Raw genomic sequence first — 22092 nt, 5'->3', positions numbered from 1 at the left:
CTGTTTTTTTTGTCACCGTGTTACAGACAGAAGGGGAGCCATTTTTGGTCCTTAAGATTTCAAATGTGACATACTCAATTAGATGCCATTTTCCAGTACAAAGGATTCTATGGCATGCAGGGCAAACTAATTTAACAAGCCTTGTCACATGTTGGTATGACACTTGGTGCATGAACACTCACAGCCAGCCATGTTTGATTGCTATGTGTTATTTCCTTAATAGTACAGAACCAAATGGTGAAAAAGATTATGAATTGATCACACAGTTGAATCTTGAATGATACGCGAATGTTTGACAAAGCTGAAATATTTATAGCCAGTCCAAGCTACCCCTACCTCTTCCTGTACCAAGTGAAATATAACTGGTACCAGGGTCCAGGGTCCAAACAGTAACTAGCAATTTAATTGCCAGTTTCTGGAAATCATGGGCTTTCACTTGGTATGGAAAATAACAGGCAGTTGCAGAAAACACAGATTCAAGTTCTTCATAGATTTTCTTGAGATAGGCAAAACACAAGCATGAGAAAAAAGAGAAATCCAACGATATAAATCAGTCAAGCAATGAGCAAGCTGAATTTTTGCTAGGAATAAACACTGCATACGGAACAAATCTTTTGCCACAGTGATAGGCAGAGAAACCTTTTGCAAGCACCAAGAATAAAAAAAAGTATCAAACAATCAATTTCTACAGCACAGGATGACACTGAAGTAACCTATACAACAGGGACAAGTAACATTCCAGAGAAACGTACCTTTCCCCACTCAGAACCTATGCCACTGCATCTCATTTTGAGGTGTATCATTTTTGTCCCCAACTCAGTCTCCACCTTCTTTCTTAGATAATTTTCCTCAGGGCCAAAGGACTCCAGATATGTCATGTAGCGATTATATGCAGCTTTAACAGCATCTTCGATGTAACCAGGCAAGGGACCCACATTCTGCAAAAAGCTAGGCTTGATCACACTGATTAAGCACAAAGGAAAACAGACACGAGGACTCAGAGAATTAGATAACAAATACTGACCTCACCGGTCAGGCCACATAGATCATCAAGAGCCATTCTTAGGGTAACTAAGGTTCCGCCAAATTCTTCACAAGCCTCAGCAGCACAAAATACATTTTTCAAAGCCTCTTGACCAGCCTTATCATCAGTAGCTTTAGATACTGCTTTCTTTGCTTCTTCTACAAGAGAAACTGGAAGTTCATTCCAACTAGCGGCCAACAAATCCTTAAATGCACATTCTATCTCTGGGTCAGATATTGCAGGCAAATGCTTTTCGTTTGAACTGAAGAAGCGCCTCAGGTTCCATGAGATAGGATTGTTTCCACCTGATATTAATGACATGGACAAGCTAATCAGAATGGGAAGTTTGTAGTATAGCGTGATATTAACATAACACCAAAATGAAAACAAATAAGGAATCATTAACTCTTCTATAACATGTATATATAAAAAAGCAAACCAAAGATAATGAATTCCTAACAACTAAAACTATCAAAAGTATATACATCCAGAAACTTGCACAATCTCACCATAAGCAATTTAATTTTCATCAATTTGAATCACATCTCAATCAGATTTCCCACTCCATAATCTTTGGAATGCTGTGATTAATGCAACCTCACCATTTCAGTTACAAAATCCAGCTCATATTTGAGTGAAAGATGAGTATTAAGAAAAACATTTTCCAAAAAAAATTACATGGGACAAAAACATGTAATATCCTTATTTAGTTAATACTATTCTCATGAGAAAAAGCCCTTACTCCAATCAGTTCCTTGTTAAACCACAATACATAAGAAAATATAATGAAAAACACAGCAAGTTGTACTAGTACATAAAGATTAATAAAAGGTGCCCCCTTCAACCTTTCTATTAACAAAGCTAAGCTAGGGCTGATCCTAAGTGTGGGGGTGCAGCAACACAAGTAATGTCCCTTCCACCTTCTCTCAAACCCCTCTGTAATTGCCAATTGCCATCAGCTTTGCACGGACCAACCGTAAACAGTCACAATCTCATGCCGCCCGCAACCCCACATGTGAAAAAATAAAAAAACAATGCATTGTTCCTAGTTTCCCAAAGTCCGTATACTCAACATAAGCTAGAAAACCTTTTGCCTAGTTACTTCAGAAGCAAAAGCCTCGTTGTCAAGTAACCAACATTCCGGACTTCTGGCTTTCAAACAACATCACTCAAAATGCACGTGTTCAATAAATAGGAAAGTGTGTCCATTCAATAGTTTGATTAGACATCAGCCTGGAAAGAAACACTCCAGGACCACAGATTTCACATCTGAGCTGGTGTTCAGGCAAGTCCGAATTTACGTGTTAATACTCCGAGCTAGAGTATGTCAACTCCTATCAACCATAAACATCCTCACAATAAAACCCTTGACTACGGAGTAATAGTTTCTGGCCTTGCAGGAAAATCCAGAGTTTTAATCTGTCTCGTAACAAGGGCAACCGTATCTAGGAATATGAAAACCTTTTTTAGACAAGGAATAGGAACATCGTAACAAGGAAGCAACTAGGAAGCACCCAGAAAGAAGATCAGCCTGATCCAGGCACCAACATGCGGCACTAGTCAAAGAGATGTGGGGGCGAGGAGAACCTGAGAGCGCGCAGATCGGGCGCGAGAGCGGCGCCAACCTGGCGGCGGGGCGGGAGGCAGCGGAGAGCGCCGACGAGGCGGCCGGGGCGAGGCGCAGGAGCCGGCGTGCGGCGGAGGAGCGGAGGGCGGCGGCGGCCATCGCCGTGGTCGGGGAGATCGCAGGGAGACGGAGGTTGAGGCCCTCTTTTGCGAAGTTTCGTGGGGTCGATGGCGCTGGGACGGAGGACGGTGTTTTACTGCTGTCATTCTCGGGCCGTGCGGGCTGGGCCCGTAACTTCGCAAGCAAAGTTCTGTTGGGCTGGTTCAGCCAGCAGTTGTTGGCTGGTTAGCTGGGCTGGGTCGGCTGCCATCCATAATTGTTTAACTGGACTTTATCGTCCCTCAAAAGTTCTCTAAAAAAGAATTCCTGTAAAAGATTTTCTTATACAAAAGAAAAAATTAAGACTGTATTTATCCATTAATTTGATTTATAAATGTCTTCGATAAATCATGATATTTTGCTGCGCAAATTTTCACATCACTACTTATCCACAAACTGTCCGTTGCGTGTCACAAATTCACAATCCGCAGATCAAAAGTTGATTTCCTTTTTTGTCAACGTTTTTTTGTGTCTTTAGAAGCATCAGATGGTCAAATAAACTCATTCGTTCCATCCCTGTAATGCGACCCAATTTTTGCGTCGCAAATTTTTGATAATGGAACCCAGGGAATGAGTCCAAAATTATTACATTTAGTAGCTCATGCTACGAGGCAAATGGTTTAACCAAACACAAACAATATATCAAACACTGATCCGCAAACGAAACAGCCATCCACGAGAGGTAAAGAAGCTAAGGGCTAATGTCTTCAGGGTTCGGCATGCCTGGATCATCATCTCCTTCGTATCCTCACTATGGCCCCTACCGTCGTAGCCAGTATATTCCCTGAAAAGAATCTGCATAAAAATTTTTGATTGGCCAACATCATTCCTTGGTAGTCAAATTGCCCAACATAAAGCCACTACCCCTGTTAATAATTGTAGGTTTGATTTTTGCCCCCTTTGTTTTAACCATTGATTGAACAAATCGTCAAAGTTCAAAGGTAGTGCAATTCCAAAGACGATATGCACTGCCCGCCACAGGAATCTAGCATAAGCACACTCGAAAGAAAGATGCTGGATAGTTTTTTTCGGAGCAGCAAAAGCTACAAATCCTGCTACCGTTTCAATTTCTCTTAGCCATACTATTTTTTGTAAGCACTGCTCCTTTTTTAAATACCACATAAAGATTTTACTCTTCAAAGGTTGGAATGCTAAATTTTTTCAGTGACTCTTACCCCACTATTAACAAGGTGCTTATACATGGAATGCGCTGAGAAGGACCTGTTGGCATGAAGCGACCAAACAAAGGTGTCTCTACCCTCTTGTAAATTTACATTCAAAAGTCTTCGTTGTTTATCACCCACTAACGATCTCCGAACTGAACACTTCCGCAACGGTAGCATATCTTCGACGGACGGTATTATACCCACGTACAATTTTGCGTCGCATTTAGTCGTGGTACCAATCATCCAATCACAATGTCGCAGGAATAAATTTAGTTTATTAGCAGCAGGAAGCTTTCATCGCTACCGGTTCCAAGGAGTGGTTAGCTGTTCCATCCTTGCATCAGAGGGATACGATACGAACACGCGACAACCTTGCATTAGAGGGATACGATACGAACACGCGACAACAATGATTTAGTTCGCTGATCCCGTCATCTCCATGTACCTCATCACCCAAATGGATAACAATACATAATAGCACCAGAATCAGAATGGCTCCAAAATGAACCGTCCAATTGAGTCACTACAAACAAGAGCTTCGCATAAGCTCCGGCTTAAGGTTCTTGGATGCCAAGCTGGAAGCTGTAAAAATAGAATCACCCTAGAAAATTAATACTGCATCACGGTGTTTCTGAAGTTTGGGCAATCAAGTCAAATTCCTTACGCAGTTCACTGTAGAACTACTTCCTCCGTTACAAATTGCAGTTCGTTTTAGCTTTTTAGGTCCATAATAATATATATGGACTAAAAACACATGCATAATAATATTTATAAACTAAAAAACTAAAACGACATATAATTTAAAACGGATGAAGTAATTTTTAATAACTAAAAAATATTTTTTAAAACGAAAACAACGTAGCGCCGTGCTTTATATTAAAAAGAAGGAGCTCGGTTGTCCAACAAATGATAAATAAAGAAACGTTGAATACTCTACGCTGATGAAGCCTCTATGGTTTCGCCATTTGGAACATAATAATAGACGGTAGTTACCACGAAATCCATCTTAAAGTTCACATAAATTATCTGGAAGTTCGTTTGACCAACTAACAAAGCGCTGCTGGTTCCAGGGCTGAGGGCCCACCCGTCATGAGTTCAGCCAGATCACGAGAGCTCGACAGATAAGCATCCGTTCTCTGTGCCTCTCCTCAGTTCTTAACCGGAAGAGGCTGCTTCCGCGGCGCTCTGCCAAACCGCCCCTGATTTTTCCGCAAACCCTCTTCGCTAATAACGGCGCCGGTGGGCGGAGCAGGTAATTACCGCCCGCCTTTCTCCTCGGGGTTGCCGGAACCCTAGCCCTCCCCGCCCGGGGGTCGCCGGCGGCGTGGGGATGTACCCGTCGGGGGCCGTCGTGGGGGCGGCGCCCGCGGCGGCGCCGAGCGCGGCGTCAAGGGTGGAGAAGGCCACGAGCCACCTGCTCATGGGGCCCGACTGGGCCGTCAACCTCGAAATCTGCGACATCCTCAACGCCGACGTCTGGTGAGCACGCGTCTGCGAAATCCCACTCCTCGTCGTCGTGCCTGCCTGTGTGGGGAATTTTGGTGCGGTGTGGGAAAGTCGTGGCCTAAGATAATTAGGCTTTACTGGGTGTGGCAGGTGTGGTCGCCGTTGTGTTTTGGCCAAAATTTGCTGCTAATACTTGACGGATATCTCAATTACAAAAAATATGATCCATAGGGCTATAGGCCCTCTAAAATCGGATGTTTTTTAAGGGTGAATATGGTGCTTTTAACCCCTAACATCGTCTTCCTGATAGGCGATGGCCCTTCCGATAGTGAACTTTACCTTCACAATACATGGGAGAATGGGATGATTGGTGGCTGCTGTGGGGAGAAGGCAACCAAAGTGAGAAAATTCATAAAGGGCCATCGTGCCTAGCATAATAACATGTAGATATTTTCTGGATTACTTCCAGTAAGTGTTGCCTTTGTTGGAGATTAGAGTGAAAAATTCTGTTTATTGTATGGGAATTCCATGGGGGTTGACAAATCATGCTGACACTGTCTAACTTTGTATCATAATGATTATTCACGATTAGGACAAACTGTGGCCCCATGCTGTTGACATGCAAACACAACCAGCTTGGTATTGCAGGTTTGTTTTGTTTGTAATTGTATGGTGGTCATAGGTTTTGGTCTTGTACTTTAGCATTCCGTTCAACCTTTCCTGCTTGGAAGAGTGTCGATTATATTTTTTTCAAAATTTTTTTTGTTTGTGTTACTTCACTGATATGTGGATGGTGTTGCTCCGCTTACATTACACTCTATCTTGATTGGAGAAATTAAGATTTGTTGGGCCAAGGTAACTATCAGCTTATCATACTTAATTTCAACATCTGAATCAGGCAAACGAAGGATGTGGTGAAGGCAGTGAAAAAGAGATTGCAGAACAAGGACCCAAAGGTTCAGTTCTTTGCTTTGACGGTATGTACTTTCACTATGGCATGACTAAATATGTGAGATGTTTTTTTTTTACTTCACTGCACAATAAGCATCGAAGCTTTATTTTACTTTGTTTTATTCATATCAGTTACAAACTGGTGCAGCTTTTGGAGACAATGATGAAGAATTGTGGTGAATATGTCCGGTTTGAAGTCGCTGAACAGCATGTTCTGCAAGAAATGGTCAAAATTATTCAGAAGAAGGTATCATGCAATACTCTTCTTTACTTTGGTCTTTCACGTAGAGTACAAATTTAAGTCAGATTCTTTGTAGCCTTGAATATTTTCAGTGGCGATGTATGCATTGAAGTAGTTCAGTGCATAGTTGGAGAGCACACTAATCCCCATGAATACTTTGATCTGAAAACTTTAGAATCTCATGGTGACACCATTGATAAACTGGGTTTAGAATGTGAACAGATGGTTGTTTGTGTCACTTTTAAACTGTCGTGTCAGATTCTCTTCTCTCCAACTTTGTCCACTCGGTGGTGGTGGTGTTGTATGTGTGCGCGTTGCCTATTAAATACTACACCGATAAGGCGATGAGTCATTTTTAGTATCAGAGTATCAAAGTGATGTGAAGCTTTTCATGTTCGGATGTTCACAACCCATATTCTGCAGTTACCGTAACACACCTTTTTGGCCTTTTCTTTTGTTTTCAAAGCCCTTGGCAATGATAAGCCATAAATCTGTGCCCCAGCTTCATTTTTAAAATTATTTTTTAGTTGAGTTGAACCATAACTGTTAGAGCAGCTTCTCTCTAACTATCACGACATCAATGGCTTACCTAAGTTCCTTTGGGATCATTTGACATGCCATACTTTTTTGTTCTGGAAAGATCCATTTTAATTTATTTGTGATCCATTCCTATGTTGTTTTTCCACTACCTCTAAGAACTTGACATATCTATGCTAGGAATATAAGCAATCTCTCTTTTGGAATGTGCTTTCAGAATGATATGCAAGTAAGGGATAAAATATTATTACTTTTAGACTCCTGGCAAGAGGCATTTGGTGGACCAGGAAGTAAATATCCGCAATATCATTGGGCATATCTTGAAGTGAAGGTATGAAATTGATGCCTATTTGATCCCCAGGATTCGGAATATCTTTTATGTTGTCACCAATATATCATTTCCACTGTGCATGGACAGGGTGCGTGGTTCCAGAACCATGTCCTGCATTCAACATGCATCAATAATGCGATTTTGATGAAGCATCCTCTTTTTTCCAGCAAAATTGAGTTTAGGCTACTACAAAGCATGGCATTTGAAAAAAAAAATTGTTACTGAAGTTTCTTATTGTTTTGAAATATGCCATTTCCCCACTTTTCTCTCATTCCCTATCCTTCTCTCTCATTTATAGGAGAGAGATGGGAAATGAGAAAAGTGATATTTCAAAGCAACAGAAAACTTGAGTGGCATCTTCCCAAGTACAGAATATTGAGTAACATTTTTTTCCAAATTCTATTTTTTGAAGGCACAGATCCATATCTGCCCCTCTTGGTGTTTCTGTAAATAACACTTTTATTTGCAACAATGTTTGCTGACTGTCAGGTTTTGTTACAGACGACAGGTGTGGTGTTCCCAAAACGTCCTATTGATGCACCACCGATATTTACACCTCCTGCTACGTATAATTCTAGTTCACCCAGATATGCTGCAGGAAGTCTGAGTGACAGAATGTCCTCAGATGTTGAGACTCTAAGGTTATACCCCTTTCCTTGGCGTATTGGACTCATTTGGTATTTTCTCACCTAGTTAAGCGTCTCATGATTTTAACAGTGTTTTTTTTTGTTACAGTTTAGGGGACTTGAATAGTATTCGAAATGTGACAGACCTACTGAATGATATGGTGCATGCTTTAAACCCATCTGATCGTACGGTATGAAAAAACCCATCTTCTCTAATAGTTGTCTCTTTGGACTATGTGGTATTATGGGCAGCATGTTTTGCTCTAATTGATATTGGTAACAGAACTCTTAAATTTGTTTTGGACCCAGGCTGTTAACGATGAAATTATCACAGATCTTGTGACCCAGTGTCGCTCAAATCAACAAAAGCTTTTGCAACTTGTCAGTTCAACAGGGTAAATATTCAATATTCTTTCATGGTTCCCTTTGTTCTTTCATATCCACTGTAGCTTATTGCAGTCATGCATTGCTGTGTCTGTATAGCACGCATGTGACGTTTGAGATCTTTATGTTGTCTAGGAATGAGCAGTTGCTAAAGCAAGGACTGGAGATAAATGATCTCTTACAAAGTGTACTTTCAAAGTATGATGCCGTGGTCTCTGGTGCTCCTTTGGCGGTTGAAGCACCTGTGAGAGAGACAATTGAGGCTCCTAGGGAGGCTCCTGCAGTAAAACCATCTGCACCTCCTGAACATAATGACACTGCTGATGAAGAGGAAGATGAGTTTGCCCAGCTAGCTCAAAGGTACTTCTGAATAGCCTGTAGAATACCAACTTTACTTTCCTGCACAGTATGCTAACGCTTCATGCTTTACGCATATGCAGGAAAAACAAATCTGTAGTAAGTAGCGATGATGCATTATCAAGCACTGGGGACCTCGCCCTTGTACCGATTGATCCAGTGGGTTCAGAATCGCCATCTTCTATTGCAAGCAATGCATTGGTTCCTCTTGACCCAGTTCCCAGCAGTAGCTCTGAATCAAAAGAGCTTGATATGATCAACCTCCTGAGCCTCACCTTGTGCAGCCCTAGTCCTGAAACTTCAACAGATTCTCCAACACAAAGTCAAAACGCACCTCAGCAACCTACCATTACACATAATCAAAATGGGCCTCAACAACCAACTGTTACAGATGGGCAGCAATATCCTTCTGGTGTGCCACAATACCCTTTGAACTACCAGCCTCACACAATAAACCAGGGATATGCTCGACAGAACAGCAATTACGTTGCACCTTGGGCCCAAACCGGAGCATATCCACCTCAGCCTCCAGCATATGCATCTGGGTATGGCTACCCCGCACCACCATGGGCTGCGCCTGCACCTCCAGCAGTCGATTCTAATCCTTTCCTTTTGGCTAATTACCAAGATCCGCGCCCTGCTACTGCTCCAGTTGCTCAGGCAGCCACCTATGCACCTCCCCCAGCTTCATATCCCCCTTCTTCAATGCCTTACGCGCCATTTGCAACCCCCCAGTCAATTCAGCATAACAGTTCTGTGGGTTCACCACCAAGCAACGGACTGACCACGACTCAAGCTCATATGAACGTGAATTATCAACAACCAAAAGATTCTTCAGCAGCATCTAGCAGACCATATTACATACCTGATAATCTATTCAGCGATTTGATCGACGTGAAGAATTTGAGTGGTGGAAATAAGATTGGCGGGCCCACTGCCATGGGTAGCTCAAATGGTGGTCAACCTATGATTGGTGGAAAGAAATAGCCAAATTGGGTGGTTCGTTTGTCTATACGTCCGGTGGTGATTGGTAGCTGCTGCTCACTATTTATTGTTACCTGGTTCGATGTACATTTGCTGTGTATCGCCGTTACCTCGTTTGACACGTTTGGTTGCATTGGTTGATTCGTGGGTGCTGCTGTCAAGTTAAACACAGAGATGTAGACCACTGCTGATGTACATAAATGATTAATAGCATTTCTCCATTGCGGTGGACGGTAGTTACGAAATCTGTTTGTATCTGTATCCTTCCCGTTTCCTGTGGTTATGTTGCATTTGCAAGCAGATCAATCCTGTTTATGATCTTTCTTTTTCTCGATATCTGGCTGACTGGTGTGATTTTTTTTCTCGAATCTGGCTGACTGGTGACTGGTGATACTGATGAAGTGAACGCAAAGGATTGCAACCCACGTTCTTCAGTTTGGCTGGATGCTGGCCGTGGGCTGTGGCTTCTCAATGGGCTAAAAAGGCCGTTCTTCGGGAATCTTCGCTAGGCCTAGACCATGAGCGAAGAGGAAACTGAATCAGCCTTTGCCAAATATAATCGTACTGTTAATTACTTCGACAGGAAAAGTTAATTTTTTTCAATTGGGTGCAGTATGCAGAATCATCTGGCAATTACACATTGCTTAATGCAACTTCAACACCGTCCATGAGCCACGGGAAATCATAGTTGCCCATATATACATTCTCTTTATGATCCTTCGTTATTTGCTTTTTTACCTACATAGACGTGCTGCTGCGCACGCGAAGAGCGCAACCAACAGCTGGCAGCCTGGCACGGTCGTGTTCTTCCGTTTCTTTCAACCCTCACGTTTGCATGCTGTTTTAAATTTTGCAGTGTCGGTACGTGCACGTTGCAAATGCTGATGGATGTGCAAATATCTCCAAGCATCAATGCCAAAGACCAGGGCGAAGATACGCTCAAGTTAATCGTCCGGTTTTTCGTTTTGAAAACTAAGTTTCATTCGAATTTTAAAAAGAGACTGACACTTGCACCTCTCTCAATTGTCCCAGCAGTGTAGCAATGCCACTCTAGATACTCTGATATTGACGAATTAATGAATTGAAATCCGTTCGAGTTTTCACTACTCGTACTCGATCAGAATCGCTACGAAGTTGCAGAGGAGAAACGACGAACATTTTCTTCCAAGCACTTCAGGGTTCTTGTTTTCAAGGCAAGACGGTGCTACCGTTAATTCTCTTGGCCAAATTGCCACTTCTGATCGAACGCCAATCCTGCCACGGGATTAACTCCTGCCAACCTTAGCCGTCTGGCATCTCTGGACAGTTCAATCCTCGGAGATTCAAATCACAATGTAAACACAAACGCACGCGACAGGAATAAATCGAGTCGAAATCGAAATCATCGATCGATTTCATTTTTCCGGCTCCCGTATCCAACAAGCCTGCAAAAAAGAATCCTCTGAGGTCTGAATGCCGTGATGGCCGCCGTAGCCATCAGCAACCGCGCCTGCGCGTTGCTTCTGCTGCTCCTCCCCGCCATGGCCGTGCTCCTCCACGGACAAGCCGCCCGCTCGTCGGCGGCAGACTTCCCTCTCGGCGGCCAAGCCACCGTGCGGCTGCCTCCGGCGCCGTACCAGCCGCGCTTCGCCGCGACGGCGGTGGTGCTCGATGATGCCCGGGGCAACCGGCGGCCGCCTGGCTTCGTCGCCGCCGTGAGCGCGGAGGCCGACGGCGCGGGCACGTACACGTGCTCGCTGGTCCTCTTCCTGGGCGGCGTCAAGGTCTGGGCCTCCGACCACCTCGAGAAGTTCGCGGCGCGCGCCCTGTGCCGGCTCGAGCTCACGGAGGACGGCCAGCTGCAGCTGACGGACGGCGCCGGGATGGTCGGGTGGCTGTCCGGCACGGCGGGACAGGGCGTGAAGGTGATGCACTGTCTTCTCTGCTTCTCCGTTGATTGTTTGCTTCGTTCGTTCATGATCTCGCCGTGGTTCTGCGTTGGTTAATAGAAATGTCAGGATTTGTTCGTGGATTTTGATTGGGGTAGGCGCTGGAGTGCTTCGATTGGGCATGAGCGCAAGGGCAGACGAAGGATCATCAGCCATTGGGGTTTATTTAGGCGTCTACATCCACGGTTTTTTATTGAGATTTGCCATGTAGGCATTGCCAAAGCAACACGAACAACAAACCTAACGGATGAGAAGGAATAAAAAAACTATGCAGTATGTTGTTCTAGGGTATGAGAATAAAAGAAAAACTATGCAGTATGTTGTTCTAGGGTATGAAATGCATAGACACGGGCTAAATGGTTTATGCAAGTGTTTCATAAAAACACGGGAACGACGTTTTACGTCGTCTTTTAAAAATTATTGGAATAGTGGAATTAAAGTTTGCTTTAACGGTCGACACTATACAACAAAGGAAAGTAGATTTTATGGCGCGAAATTGGTATATATATAGACTTAAAAAGTGTACGTCATGTGTTTACGAAAAACGTGAGAAGGATGCGAATTAAGTTTGTTTAGAAATAACCGTTGGACTAGAACTAATTTTTCTCTGAGTTGTCCACTTAGAATACAAAATGCTCATCCCAATCTGTAGTAAAAGAATGGGCAATTAAATAATTTCAATTTAGAGTATTAATTATTGGATGTCCATTTCCCTATGTTCTATGATGAAATTAATTAGACAATATCTGAAACGATACTAAAAGAATAATTTGATATGAGGTCAAATCCACCAACCACTAACCCTTTCTGAAGCTAATATATAATGGTTGGATTATTTTGATTGTTTCTTTTGAGAAAAGGGGGATGGGATCATATTGATATCACAAAATGACAAAACAGTAAACCTCATTTTACAAAATAGACCCTACAAGGTAAAAGAATTGCAAAAAAGTTACTAACGCTGTTCATAATCTTCCTTCCCGTGCCCTTCACTGGTCGCAAAAATTCTGCCGTTGCCACACGCACACACAACCACACAAGGAGGTGTTCAAATGGGATAAACACTTTCTTGTGTGTGTAGAAAAATAATGTTCATGGAAATGGGATAAAGACTAACAGATGTATTATGAATGAAACTTGCAGGCTCTCCACTTGGATACCAAGACCGGCAACCTCGTCCTCGTCGACGCGCAGAACCGCACCAGGTGGCAAAGCTTGGACGATCCGACGGACAAATTCCTACGCGGCCAGCATCGTAGGCTGCCAGCCTACTTCATCGCGTCCATGACTGACGAGACGTCCTCGCCATTCTACTCCCTCGAGCTTGACGACGACAAGATCGCCGCATACATCCACGTCGGCGATACCAGCTACTCCTACTGGGAGCTCGCCCCTACAGCAAACCGGACGATGGCATCGGCGAGGCTTGACGGGTCGGGGCTCAAGATGCTCGACGTGCGGGGAATGGTGGCGGCACAGGTCTCGCCGCCGGTCAAGAAGCCGCCTCTTAGCTTCTTGGCCCTCGGCGGCGACGGCAACCTGGAGATGTACTACTACGACGCCCAGCATCGGGGCTTCAGGGTCTCGTACAGGGCGCTCGGGTTCTGCGAGCTCCCTCTCTCCTGCGGCGTCCACGAGGTGTGCTCCGCCGCCGGGAAATGCGAGGACTTCTCCGCGTACACCGACGGGCCGGCGCGCGCCGGCAGAAACCCCTGCTACGGGACCGGCGGCGAGGCGTGTATGGTCCACTTGAGGGGTGTCACCACGGTGCTCCGGACGGCAGCGCCGGCGCTGGCCGGCGTGACGCTGCGGCAGTGCGTGGTGCAGTGCGCGAGCAACCTCTCATGCAGCGCCGCGCTTTACGTGAAGGACAACGCCAGCGTCGCCGCCGCTGCCGACCACGGCGTGTGTGAGCATTACACTCTGGCGGCGGGGGCTAGGGAGGTGACCGACGGGAGCCGCCGCCGGTACAGCTACTGGGTGAAGTTCCCTGCAGCCGGAGGAGGCGACGAGGACGTGGACGACGACGGCGACAGTTCTCCCGGCATGCTCAGCAAGATCCTGATGGTCTGCGGGGCGATCGACGTGGCGTGCGCCGTGGTGTTTACGATCCTCGTAGCATTGTATTTTCGTCGGCTTCGTAGGCTCGCGGCCGCGGTGGACAGGATCGTCGAGCTCCAGCAAGGCGAGGACGAGGGCGCCGGGGAGCAAAATAGTTCTGACAGTAACGGGGCTGATGGCTGAACACAACTGATCACAGTTCTGTTCAATTCGGTGAATAATGAGGAATGCATACTTCAATTGTCAATAAAACGGTGCATGCAATTTCGTTATCTATTTGATCTATTATTTGTCAACCTTAACCAAATTTTAAAATTTGTCTTGAAATTTATTTCACACAACACACACGCGCGCGCGCGCGCGCACGCACGCACGCACACACACACACAAATTGTGTACATTACACGGTAGTGCATACATGATACATGTGTATGTGGGTGAAACATGTAATAATAAGGAAAATGCGCTCAGTTTCTTGGAATTATATGAGCAGCAGCAGGTCCCCATTTCCTATCATATGATGCGCAGTACTGTTTCAAATCATTCAATGAGACGGCATAACATCTATTTGGTGGAGGAGATCTGGTCCGATTACAACATCCAAATGATGCTGCATCTTAACAATCGATACGCTAACTTCAGATTGTTATTATTCTTGCAACGCCAAGAATAACCCTGAACCAGCTAGCACTCTAGAACAAGTAAGAATAAGATGGACAAGTAAACAACGCACAGATCTTGCCAAACTGCGAATCTGATACACCAAAGGTGGGGCTTTGAATCGATAAATCGGATGGTCTAGCTAACACACGCGTTTATAAATCTGAAGCAAAAGCTATTCCCATGTCTAAAAATGTGGTTGCTGCTAGTTTGTATAGATAAGAGAACAGACAGGAGGGTATAGGCATAGTTGTTCCATTGCAAGGGATGTCCTTATCATCATAGCGCATACATGTATAGTGGGTGAAACACATAATATGTAACTATTAAAATCGATGGTATTTCTACAAAGTTCTCGATGACAACCCTATCACGAGAATGGTTCCTTCCAATTAAAACCCTTTGGCCTCTCTGGACATTTCAATTGTTCAAAGTTCACACTAAGGTGTGAACACAGAAACCCACAAGAAGAGTATCTTCCTTCTCCCACATCTAGCTGATCATCTGCTACTAGAAAGCAAGGTTTTAAATCTCTGACCGTATGTAGCTGTTGTCGCTCTAGCCGGAGGTAGCTGTCAGCACTGGCTACATAGACGCTATAGATTGAGGCATTGAGCCCATACGAGATGGGCTGAAGGCCCATGGCGCAACACGACGTGCCTGACAATAAATATCTGGAGAAGGCCCATCTCAATGACTATATTTGGACAGGGCCGAGTACAAAAAAATATATTAAAAAGGAAAGAGTACAAACGGCCTTTGGACCCAGACCAATTAACGGCTGCTCGTTCTCTTGGGCCCAGTCCATATTTCCGACATTACGGCCTCACTGCCCTTGCAACCGCAGAGCAGTTCGGAGGCTCGGCCGGCCGATGCGGGCGCGATTCCCCCGGCTGCCTTTGGCCGCCGGCCGCCGGCAGCCGGGTAGGGCTTCCCCTCCTTGCGTGCAGCGTCGCCGCGGCGGTGAGTGGCGTGAGCCTTGTCCACATGCGCGGTCCACTTTTTTTTTCCCTCGAAACGTAGGCGCAGTCGAGGGCGCCGCCTTGGAGATGTCATTGCACAGGTATGCATACCTTTTTTTTTGTTCCTTTTTGCCCCAGTGGATTCCTCATCACGACTGCAATGCTCAATTGCTCATCGCTTGCCTAATGTTGTGATTACCTGGTGAAAGGTCTTGGCCTCTTGGGGTTGTCCTCTGCTTGTAGAAATCGCATCACAGTACCAAGCTAGCCACTGGTCCATTGCGGCGTGTCATTATGTCCTTGGAAACTGAAATTTCAGCAGTCAGGAGAGGCAAGTCCGGTCCTCGGGACGCGTAAGAAAGCTTTTGGTGTCAAGGAGATCTTGCCCGGATCATAGTTTTTCTTCCGGACACGCAAAAGCTTTGTGTCAACTCACATGATTGGAACACTGAACGATGCTTACCAGGACGGTAGCAAGTCGCCAAATCGGGGTGCTTTGCCTAACAGCAGCTAGTCCGGGTCCGGCAGCGCGAGAAATTCAGAAGAAGAAATTACAGCTTCAAGTGCTACTGCAACTAACAATCGAGACTAGAGGGTTAGACAGAAGATGCAGGATGGCTGCATAGTTAGCCTCCACCAATCAGAGATTTGTGGTTTCAGACTTGCACTTTGTCCAACAACTTGAATCCACATCTTCTCCATTGGCTGGCACTTTGGTTTCAATTGGTTCTTTGCTTCAGAGATCTGATTTCCCAGGGCAGTACTCTTAGCTATGCATGCTGAGGTTTTCTGGCGTGATACAAATTTGATTCCTCGCCAAAAAAAAGGGGAAAAGAATGTGATAGATACAATTGGCACCACCAAGCAACGTGGCACCACCAAGCAACACTTGCTTGTCCATGCTGAACACAGTCCTGTTCGAGCCAGCGGCTCACTTCTTCAGATTTTCAGAGCATCTCAGCATTTCACACTCATCTGGCCGAAACACTGAATTCTGAACGTGGTGCGTGTAACCATGTGACCAAAAGGCTACGTCACTTTAAGATTGCACATGGATCCTAGCCGGAGATTCAACTGATAGGACTTCCAACCGGTTCTCCAAATGGCACTGAGCACAAAATGCTGCTGCTTTTCAGGTGTTATCATGTGCATTTGTTTCACAAATTGTGACATAGTCTAACTCGTCTCCTTTTTGACCTTTGCATTAGCTCTTTCACTGAAAGAAGAAAATGACACTAGGCATACCAGGCTACCAGCAGGCAGCAGCACAGTAATCCTAAGCTTTGACAACATGAGCTCAGCATTAGCTCAGAGTGATCTCCGTTGATCCCAGAGCTTGAAGGTGATCGATCTGGACGCCAGTCCTCGGTTCGGGGAATCTCGGAAAGCGTGGTTGGGCATGAGTATACGTTTCCATTTGCAAGTCTAACTGTCTAAGACCCAACACGGCGCCACCACTCACGAACGAGTGAACGGCAATGGCGATTCAGTTTGGGCTCCAAAGGTGGCGGTCTGAATGAAGAAATTCAGAGAATTAGGTCCCAGGTATGGTCAGGCTGCACTCCGTACAGCAGTCCAAGATATCAGCTCTGGATTTCTGATGTCACCGTGACCTAATGGCAGAGGTAATTCGGCCTTTCAGCTTGACGTTGAAGCCGGTCCGAGAGTCTGAATGCGAGTGCGGGGAACCTGGGCTTCTGTTGCAGACATGGCTAGAAACGAGTACACGAATCCGTGCTTGCCTCTGCGCACGGTCGGCTGTCGATCATGGTGATCTGGTCTCCTGGTTTTAATGGCGCCGAGGCGAGCTGATGGTTACCGCAGTGGCTGAGGGCGGCCAGACATGGGGGCGAGCGTCCCGGCGAGGGCGAGCTCACCGTGCCTGCCTTACGCGGCGCCTGATGTCACGGCTCATAACTGCCTCAAGCCACCGGGTCCTGACCCCTGAAGGTGACCGTCAGAGCGCAACGAGCCATGGATTCAGATCCGGAGGACGAGTCACTGCAGATGGTTCATTGCATTTTAAACATCGGAAGCCGCGGCCAGCTGAATGGCGGGAAACGCTTCACGTCGACTGATCGAGCTGGAACGCCGGGAAACGATCTTAGCGGTGCCAGGGCCAAACCGTGGCTGAAAAGACTGCGGCCAGGCACTAGAAACTTCTGCATTTCCTGTGCCAACAGGGGATAGAATGGCTCTCGTGTAACAAACCTGCTGGAAGTCGAGTCCGATCAGGGCTTCGGAGTGCCGGTTCCGATTAGGACATGGTAAATGGTAACTATCAATTTCATTTCAGATTCCGTTTCGATCCCTAATCGGATCAGAGCACCTGAGTTAGGCCAAGAGCCTTGCACTATTTGGCGTCACCGCTTGGGAGACTTGTAGCTAGTTCCGGCGCAGGACGCCTAAACATTCGGCCGCACCTCTCGCTTGACGATCTGGTCGTCGTCCATCTCGTCACACAAAGTGCACGACGTTGTACCTGCGATCTAGGCCGGCGAAGTGTTTGATTTCGCTGCAGCCTCTGACGACGAGCAAATCCCAGTGACGTGCGCGGCCGTGCCAAGCCATTAACTCTGCTCGCGATCCGGCCCGTCGTGGCTGCAGCGCAACCGTAACCGGCCTGAGGCTGAGTGTTCGTTCCCGGCCGGGAAATAGATACAGGGAAACTGATACAACTGCTGGTCATCGTCTTCTGTAAGCAAGCGGCAACAGATGTCGCGCTGAAAGGCTCCCGAGCAACCAACAGTCTCAAGAAGTCCGAACCGAAGCACTCCGTTCTGCTCACACCGGCCGAAAGTTACGTCTTGGCCGGCCTTGGCCTGGGCGCCTGCCTCTGGGTAGGCTCTGCTGCACCGATAGCACTTGCTAGGCTGCTGGAGGAAGTGTCATGGGTCTTGTTTAACCTGTGAAAAATCCGAGCAAGCCACAAACATATCTGGCTTGCAGCCAGGGCCATCGTAGTCGGGGGCACCGGTTTGGCTTAACCGCCGGCGCTGCATAAATACCTGGCACGCACAGGCATTACAGCTCTCAAGTGGGCAGCACCATCCGGGACACGCCTCCTCACCATGCCTTCCCCTTCCTCGGCCCACTGGCTGAGCCTCGTCGGGAGCATCTGGCTGCAGACCATCAACGGGCCCAACGCCGACTTCCCCGTCTACTCGTCGCAGCTCAAGGACCTCAAGCACATCTCCCAGGTGCAGCTCAACTTCCTGGCCTTCGCCTCCGACGCCGGCAAGCTCTTCGGCTGGTTCTCCGGGGTGGCCGCGCTGTACCTCCCGCTCTGGCTCGTCGCCTTCGTCGGCGCCGCGTTCGGCCTCGTCGGCTACGGCGTCCAGTACCTCTTCCTCGACAGCGCCGGCCTCCGGTACTGGCACCTGTTCCTGCTCACCTCCCTGGCCGGGAATGGCATCTGCTGGATCAACACCGTCTGCTACCTCCTCTGCATCCGCAACTTCGGCTCCAGCAGCCGCGTCGCCGTGGGCCTCGCCACCAGCTACCTCGGCCTCAGCGCCAAGGTCTACACCAGCCTGGCAGACTCCATACCGGGCCTGGCCAACTCCAAGGCCAAGGCCTACCTCCTGCTCAATGCCGTCGTGCCCATGCTCGTCACCGTCGTGGTGGCGCCGTCGCTCAGGGCGGTCGACCTCACGAGCAACGCGAGCACGGACGCGGCATTCCTCGTCATGTTCGCCATCACGCTCGCCACGGGCGCCTGCGCCGTCGTCGGCAGCATCGGCTCCACGTCCAACGGGCTCTCGTCGAGGGAGCACATGGTCAGCCTCGGCGTGCTCCTGGCAACCCCCATACTCATCCCGCTGGCGCTCAGGATCCGCGAGAGCCTCAACAAGATTTGGGAGACCAAACGGGAGAACAGGATCCACGACCTCGGCACCGACGACGCCGACGCCATCGAGAGGGTCGTCGCCATCGACATCGCTGACGTTGAGAGCAAGGAGGGGGACTCCGCCACGGAGAAACCAAAGGAGGAGGTCGGCGGCCTCCGGCTGCTGAGAAAGCTGGACTTCTGGCTCTACTTCTTCAGCTACATGTTCAGCGGCACCCTGGGTCTGGTGTTCCTGAACAATCTGGGACAGATCGCCGAGTCGCGACAGCTCGCGCAGACTTCTACGCTGGTCTCGCTGTCGTCGTCGTTTGGATTCTTCGGCCGCCTGCTGCCATCCTTCTTGGACTACTACTCCGCGAAGTAAGCAACAAGCATTCTGTTCACACCACTTCCCAATTTAATATGGAATTTTGCGTATCTCTATTTTTGTTTGAATCTGCATCCTGAGTTCTTGGAGTCAGTCATTCAGTCCAAAAAGACTGGGTAGTCTCATCAGTTTCAACCTTCTAGATCGATCGATGCCGATGCGATCTTTCAAAATTGACGTGCTAACGAACTTGTTGCTACATATAGAGTTCATGCATGTTTCATCATTCCCTGTTCTTTTTTGGTTCTAACTAATTTGTTTCGTTCATTTGCTTGTGCAGAAGCGGCTACTCCATCTCGAGGACGGGATCCATGGCGTCGCTGATGGCGCCCATGGCGGGCGCCTTCTTCCTGCTCCTCAACCCGGGCAACTTCTTCCTGTACCTGAGCACGGCGGTGATCGGTACGTGCACGGGCGCCATCACGTCGGTGGCCGTCTCCGCCACCAGCGAGCTGTTCGGCACCAAGAACTTCGGCGTGAACCACAACGTGGTGGTGAGCAACATCCCCGTGGGCTCCCTGTGCTTCGGCTACTTCGCCGCCTACCTCTACCAGCGCGGCGCGGCGCAGGGCGGCCACCAAAGCTGCATCGGCGCCGGGTGCTACCAGGAGACGTTCGTGGTGTGGGGCGCCATGTGCGCCGTGGGCACGCTACTCTGCTCCGTGCTCTACGCGCGGTCGCGCGGCTTCGCCGGGAGGCTATCGGCGGTCGCGGCGGCCGGAGGAGCAGTAAGGACATCGTGCCTTGCCCGCTTAGCTAACCTCTTCTCGTAGGTGGTAGCAGGGGCTCCAGAAGTTTCTGATCTGAGGGCCTGATTAATCATACAACCATCGATCAAAAAGCATCATCTGCCTGTAGGCGATGTAGCTTTTGATCCTCTTTTTTTGTTTCTTGACAGATCCCGGACGAAGGGGATGCAGAAAAGCCTGGGGGAGGCTGAGTAGATATTGTGCAGCAGGTTGGCCACCTTTTTACTTGGTGCATATACTAGTATATATGCATGTATATGAGTGGTAAACTTAATCAAACTTGAAAGGAATTCAGGTTTATTTAATTTTCGTGCATGTTGTTTGTTTCCCTTGTCTTTTTCGTTGGTGTTTAGAACTTAAGTAGGAAAGTAATGGAGTACTACCGCACTCGTTAGTGCCGCTGCGAGGTTGATGTATCGCACGAACGTACGCGGATCTGGAATTGACATTGAGTGCGTGAAAGTAACCATGAATGGTCTGCTTGGAATTTATGAGAACGCAACCACTTGTATAGTACGATGAGTGATTTGAGTGGTCCAGTAGTGTAGGCAAATGCTGCGCTGCTCACGGCTATAAAACTGAGCATTAGTCCTATCCTTTAGTCTCGATTGATTTTTTGATTCGGTACTAATGCTCACATTAGTACCGAGTCTAACGGTTAGTTCTCCAGGAGCCCCTCGTGACCCCCTTTAGTACCGGTTGGGAGATCCACCCGGTATTAAAGGCTCTTAGGCACATTAGTACCGAGTGGAGCCTCTACCCGGTACTAAAGGAGCTCCCAACCTTATCCATTTCCCCCCTACCCGTTCTCGTCCGCCTTATCCATCTCTCGCTCCGCCCCCTATCTTTCCCTCTCTCTCTGCACCACCGCAGGTGGAGGATGTGGCGGAGCGGGTGGAGGATGCGGCGACGAAGGGGGTAAGGGCGGCGGCAGGAGGCAAGGGTGGCGACCGGGGGCAAGGAGCAGCGGGAGGACGTGGGTCAAGGAGTGGCAGACGGTGGCAGGAAGGTGGGGCAACCGGGCAAGGAGCGGCGGGAGGGTGTGGCGGGAGTGTGCGGGGCAAAGAACGGCGGTGGGAGGCCCAACGCCGACCCGCTGGCTCAGGTGCGGCGGCGGGGCGACCGAGCAAGGAGTGGCGGGAGGGCGTAGGGCAAGGAGCGGCGAACGCCAGTAGTTTTTTTATTTTTAGTACCCTTTAGTACCAGTTATTTGACCGATACTAAAAATCTCCTTTTAAAAGGTCCCTTTTAGTACCAAAGTAGTAATATCGGTTGCACAACTGGTACTAAAGGGGGGTCAGCATGTTCCCACGTTACTCAGTCCAAGGACAGGCATACATTGATCAGCAACAGTATTTATTTTGCAAGTAGCCATATTTGTATATATGCAAATATTTTGAATATCTAACGATGCTGAAATTTGTATTCCGACCCGGTCGCCTGATGGATACACGTGAGGTACTGGACTACTGATCGATAGGCTAGCTATACGTGTCCAGAGAGTCCAAACCTAAGTGTCACTCTGTACGTGAGGTGAAGTCAAGCCGGCGCTAATAAGCACCGCTAAGCGTCCGTCAACTTTGTCCTTCCTGAAGCGCTGGAGGGTCGCGATTCCCCAAAGCGGCGCCGGAGAAAAATCTCCCGTAGGCATCTGTGGTTGCGCCGTAGCCATCTCCCATATTCCGTAAGCACGCGGGTGCCTTGTACTATCGTCCGGTCCCCGATAGAGCCACTAGCTCCGT

General features: G+C 47.7%; 4 protein-coding genes across 6 annotated transcripts in view; 3 read left to right on the top strand and 1 right to left on the bottom strand.

Moving 5' to 3' along the window:
* The window catches only part of LOC101780426 (succinate dehydrogenase subunit 5, mitochondrial), a 3673-nt gene extending 849 nt beyond the window's left edge, over window positions 1–2824 (bottom strand). The window contains exons 1-3 of the mRNA XM_004970357.3: window positions 2612–2824; window positions 1025–1329; window positions 753–938 (exon numbers count right to left, since the gene is read on the bottom strand). Of these exons, the coding sequence (XP_004970414.1) occupies window positions 753–938; window positions 1025–1329; window positions 2612–2750 (630 nt within the window). The 5' untranslated portion in view covers window positions 2751–2824. The remainder of the gene's footprint in view (window positions 1–752; window positions 939–1024; window positions 1330–2611) is intronic.
* Window positions 2825–5061: 2237 nt separating this feature from the next.
* Window positions 5062–10093, top strand: LOC101778819 (TOM1-like protein 6). Of its 2 annotated transcripts, none has more exons than XM_012846515.2 (9): window positions 5062–5395; window positions 6261–6339; window positions 6462–6560; window positions 7309–7422; window positions 7912–8063; window positions 8158–8239; window positions 8358–8443; window positions 8568–8792; window positions 8873–10093. In XM_012846515.2, the coding sequence occupies exons 1-9, from the start codon at window positions 5247–5249 to the stop codon at window positions 9774–9776; spliced, it is 1890 nt and encodes a 629-aa protein (XP_012701969.1). In that variant the 5' UTR covers window positions 5062–5246; the 3' UTR covers window positions 9777–10093. The 2 variants fall into 2 exon arrangements, with proteins under 2 accessions (XP_012701969.1, XP_004970409.1); XM_004970352.2 differs by having other exon boundaries at window positions 5063–5395; window positions 7924–8063.
* A 1140-nt stretch (window positions 10094–11233) lies between these two features.
* Window positions 11234–13945, top strand: LOC101770460 (putative receptor protein kinase ZmPK1). The gene is made up of 2 exons (XM_004972181.1): window positions 11234–11677; window positions 12845–13945. The coding sequence occupies exons 1-2, from the start codon at window positions 11234–11236 to the stop codon at window positions 13943–13945; spliced, it is 1545 nt and encodes a 514-aa protein (XP_004972238.1).
* A 4446-nt stretch (window positions 13946–18391) lies between these two features.
* LOC101778420 (protein NUCLEAR FUSION DEFECTIVE 4) lies at window positions 18392–20670 on the top strand. Of its 2 annotated transcripts, XM_022827142.1 has the most exons (3): window positions 18392–19594; window positions 19882–20329; window positions 20500–20668. In XM_022827142.1, the coding sequence occupies exons 1-3, from the start codon at window positions 18456–18458 to the stop codon at window positions 20539–20541; spliced, it is 1629 nt and encodes a 542-aa protein (XP_022682877.1). In that variant the 5' UTR covers window positions 18392–18455; the 3' UTR covers window positions 20542–20668. The 2 variants fall into 2 exon arrangements, with proteins under 2 accessions (XP_022682877.1, XP_004970408.1); XM_004970351.4 differs by having other exon boundaries at window positions 18393–19594; window positions 19882–20670.
* Window positions 20671–22092: the final 1422 nt, after the last annotated feature.

Source organism: Setaria italica, chromosome V (genome assembly GCF_000263155.2).
Source record: "Setaria italica strain Yugu1 chromosome V, Setaria_italica_v2.0, whole genome shotgun sequence".
Lineage (NCBI taxonomy): Eukaryota > Viridiplantae > Streptophyta > Magnoliopsida > Poales > Poaceae > Setaria > Setaria italica.
This window is presented reverse-complemented; position numbering and strand designations above follow the sequence as displayed.

Coding starts and splice junctions, on each gene's coding strand:
- LOC101778420 (XM_004970351.4), top strand. CDS start 18,456: ATGCCTTCCCCTTCCTCGGCCCACTGGCTGAGCCTCGTCGGGAGCATC. Junction 19,595..19,881: donor TTGGACTACTACTCCGCGAA/GTAAGCAACAAG, acceptor TTGCTTGTGCAG/AAGCGGCTACTCCATCTCGA.
- LOC101770460 (XM_004972181.1), top strand. CDS start 11,234: ATGGCCGCCGTAGCCATCAGCAACCGCGCCTGCGCGTTGCTTCTGCTG. Junction 11,678..12,844: donor CGGCGGGACAGGGCGTGAAG/GTGATGCACTGT, acceptor TGAAACTTGCAG/GCTCTCCACTTGGATACCAA.
- LOC101778819 (XM_012846515.2), top strand. CDS start 5,247: ATGTACCCGTCGGGGGCCGTCGTGGGGGCGGCGCCCGCGGCGGCGCCG. Junction 7,423..7,911: donor GGGCATATCTTGAAGTGAAG/GTATGAAATTGA, acceptor GCTGACTGTCAG/GTTTTGTTACAGACGACAGG. Junction 8,793..8,872: donor TTTGCCCAGCTAGCTCAAAG/GTACTTCTGAAT, acceptor ACGCATATGCAG/GAAAAACAAATCTGTAGTAA.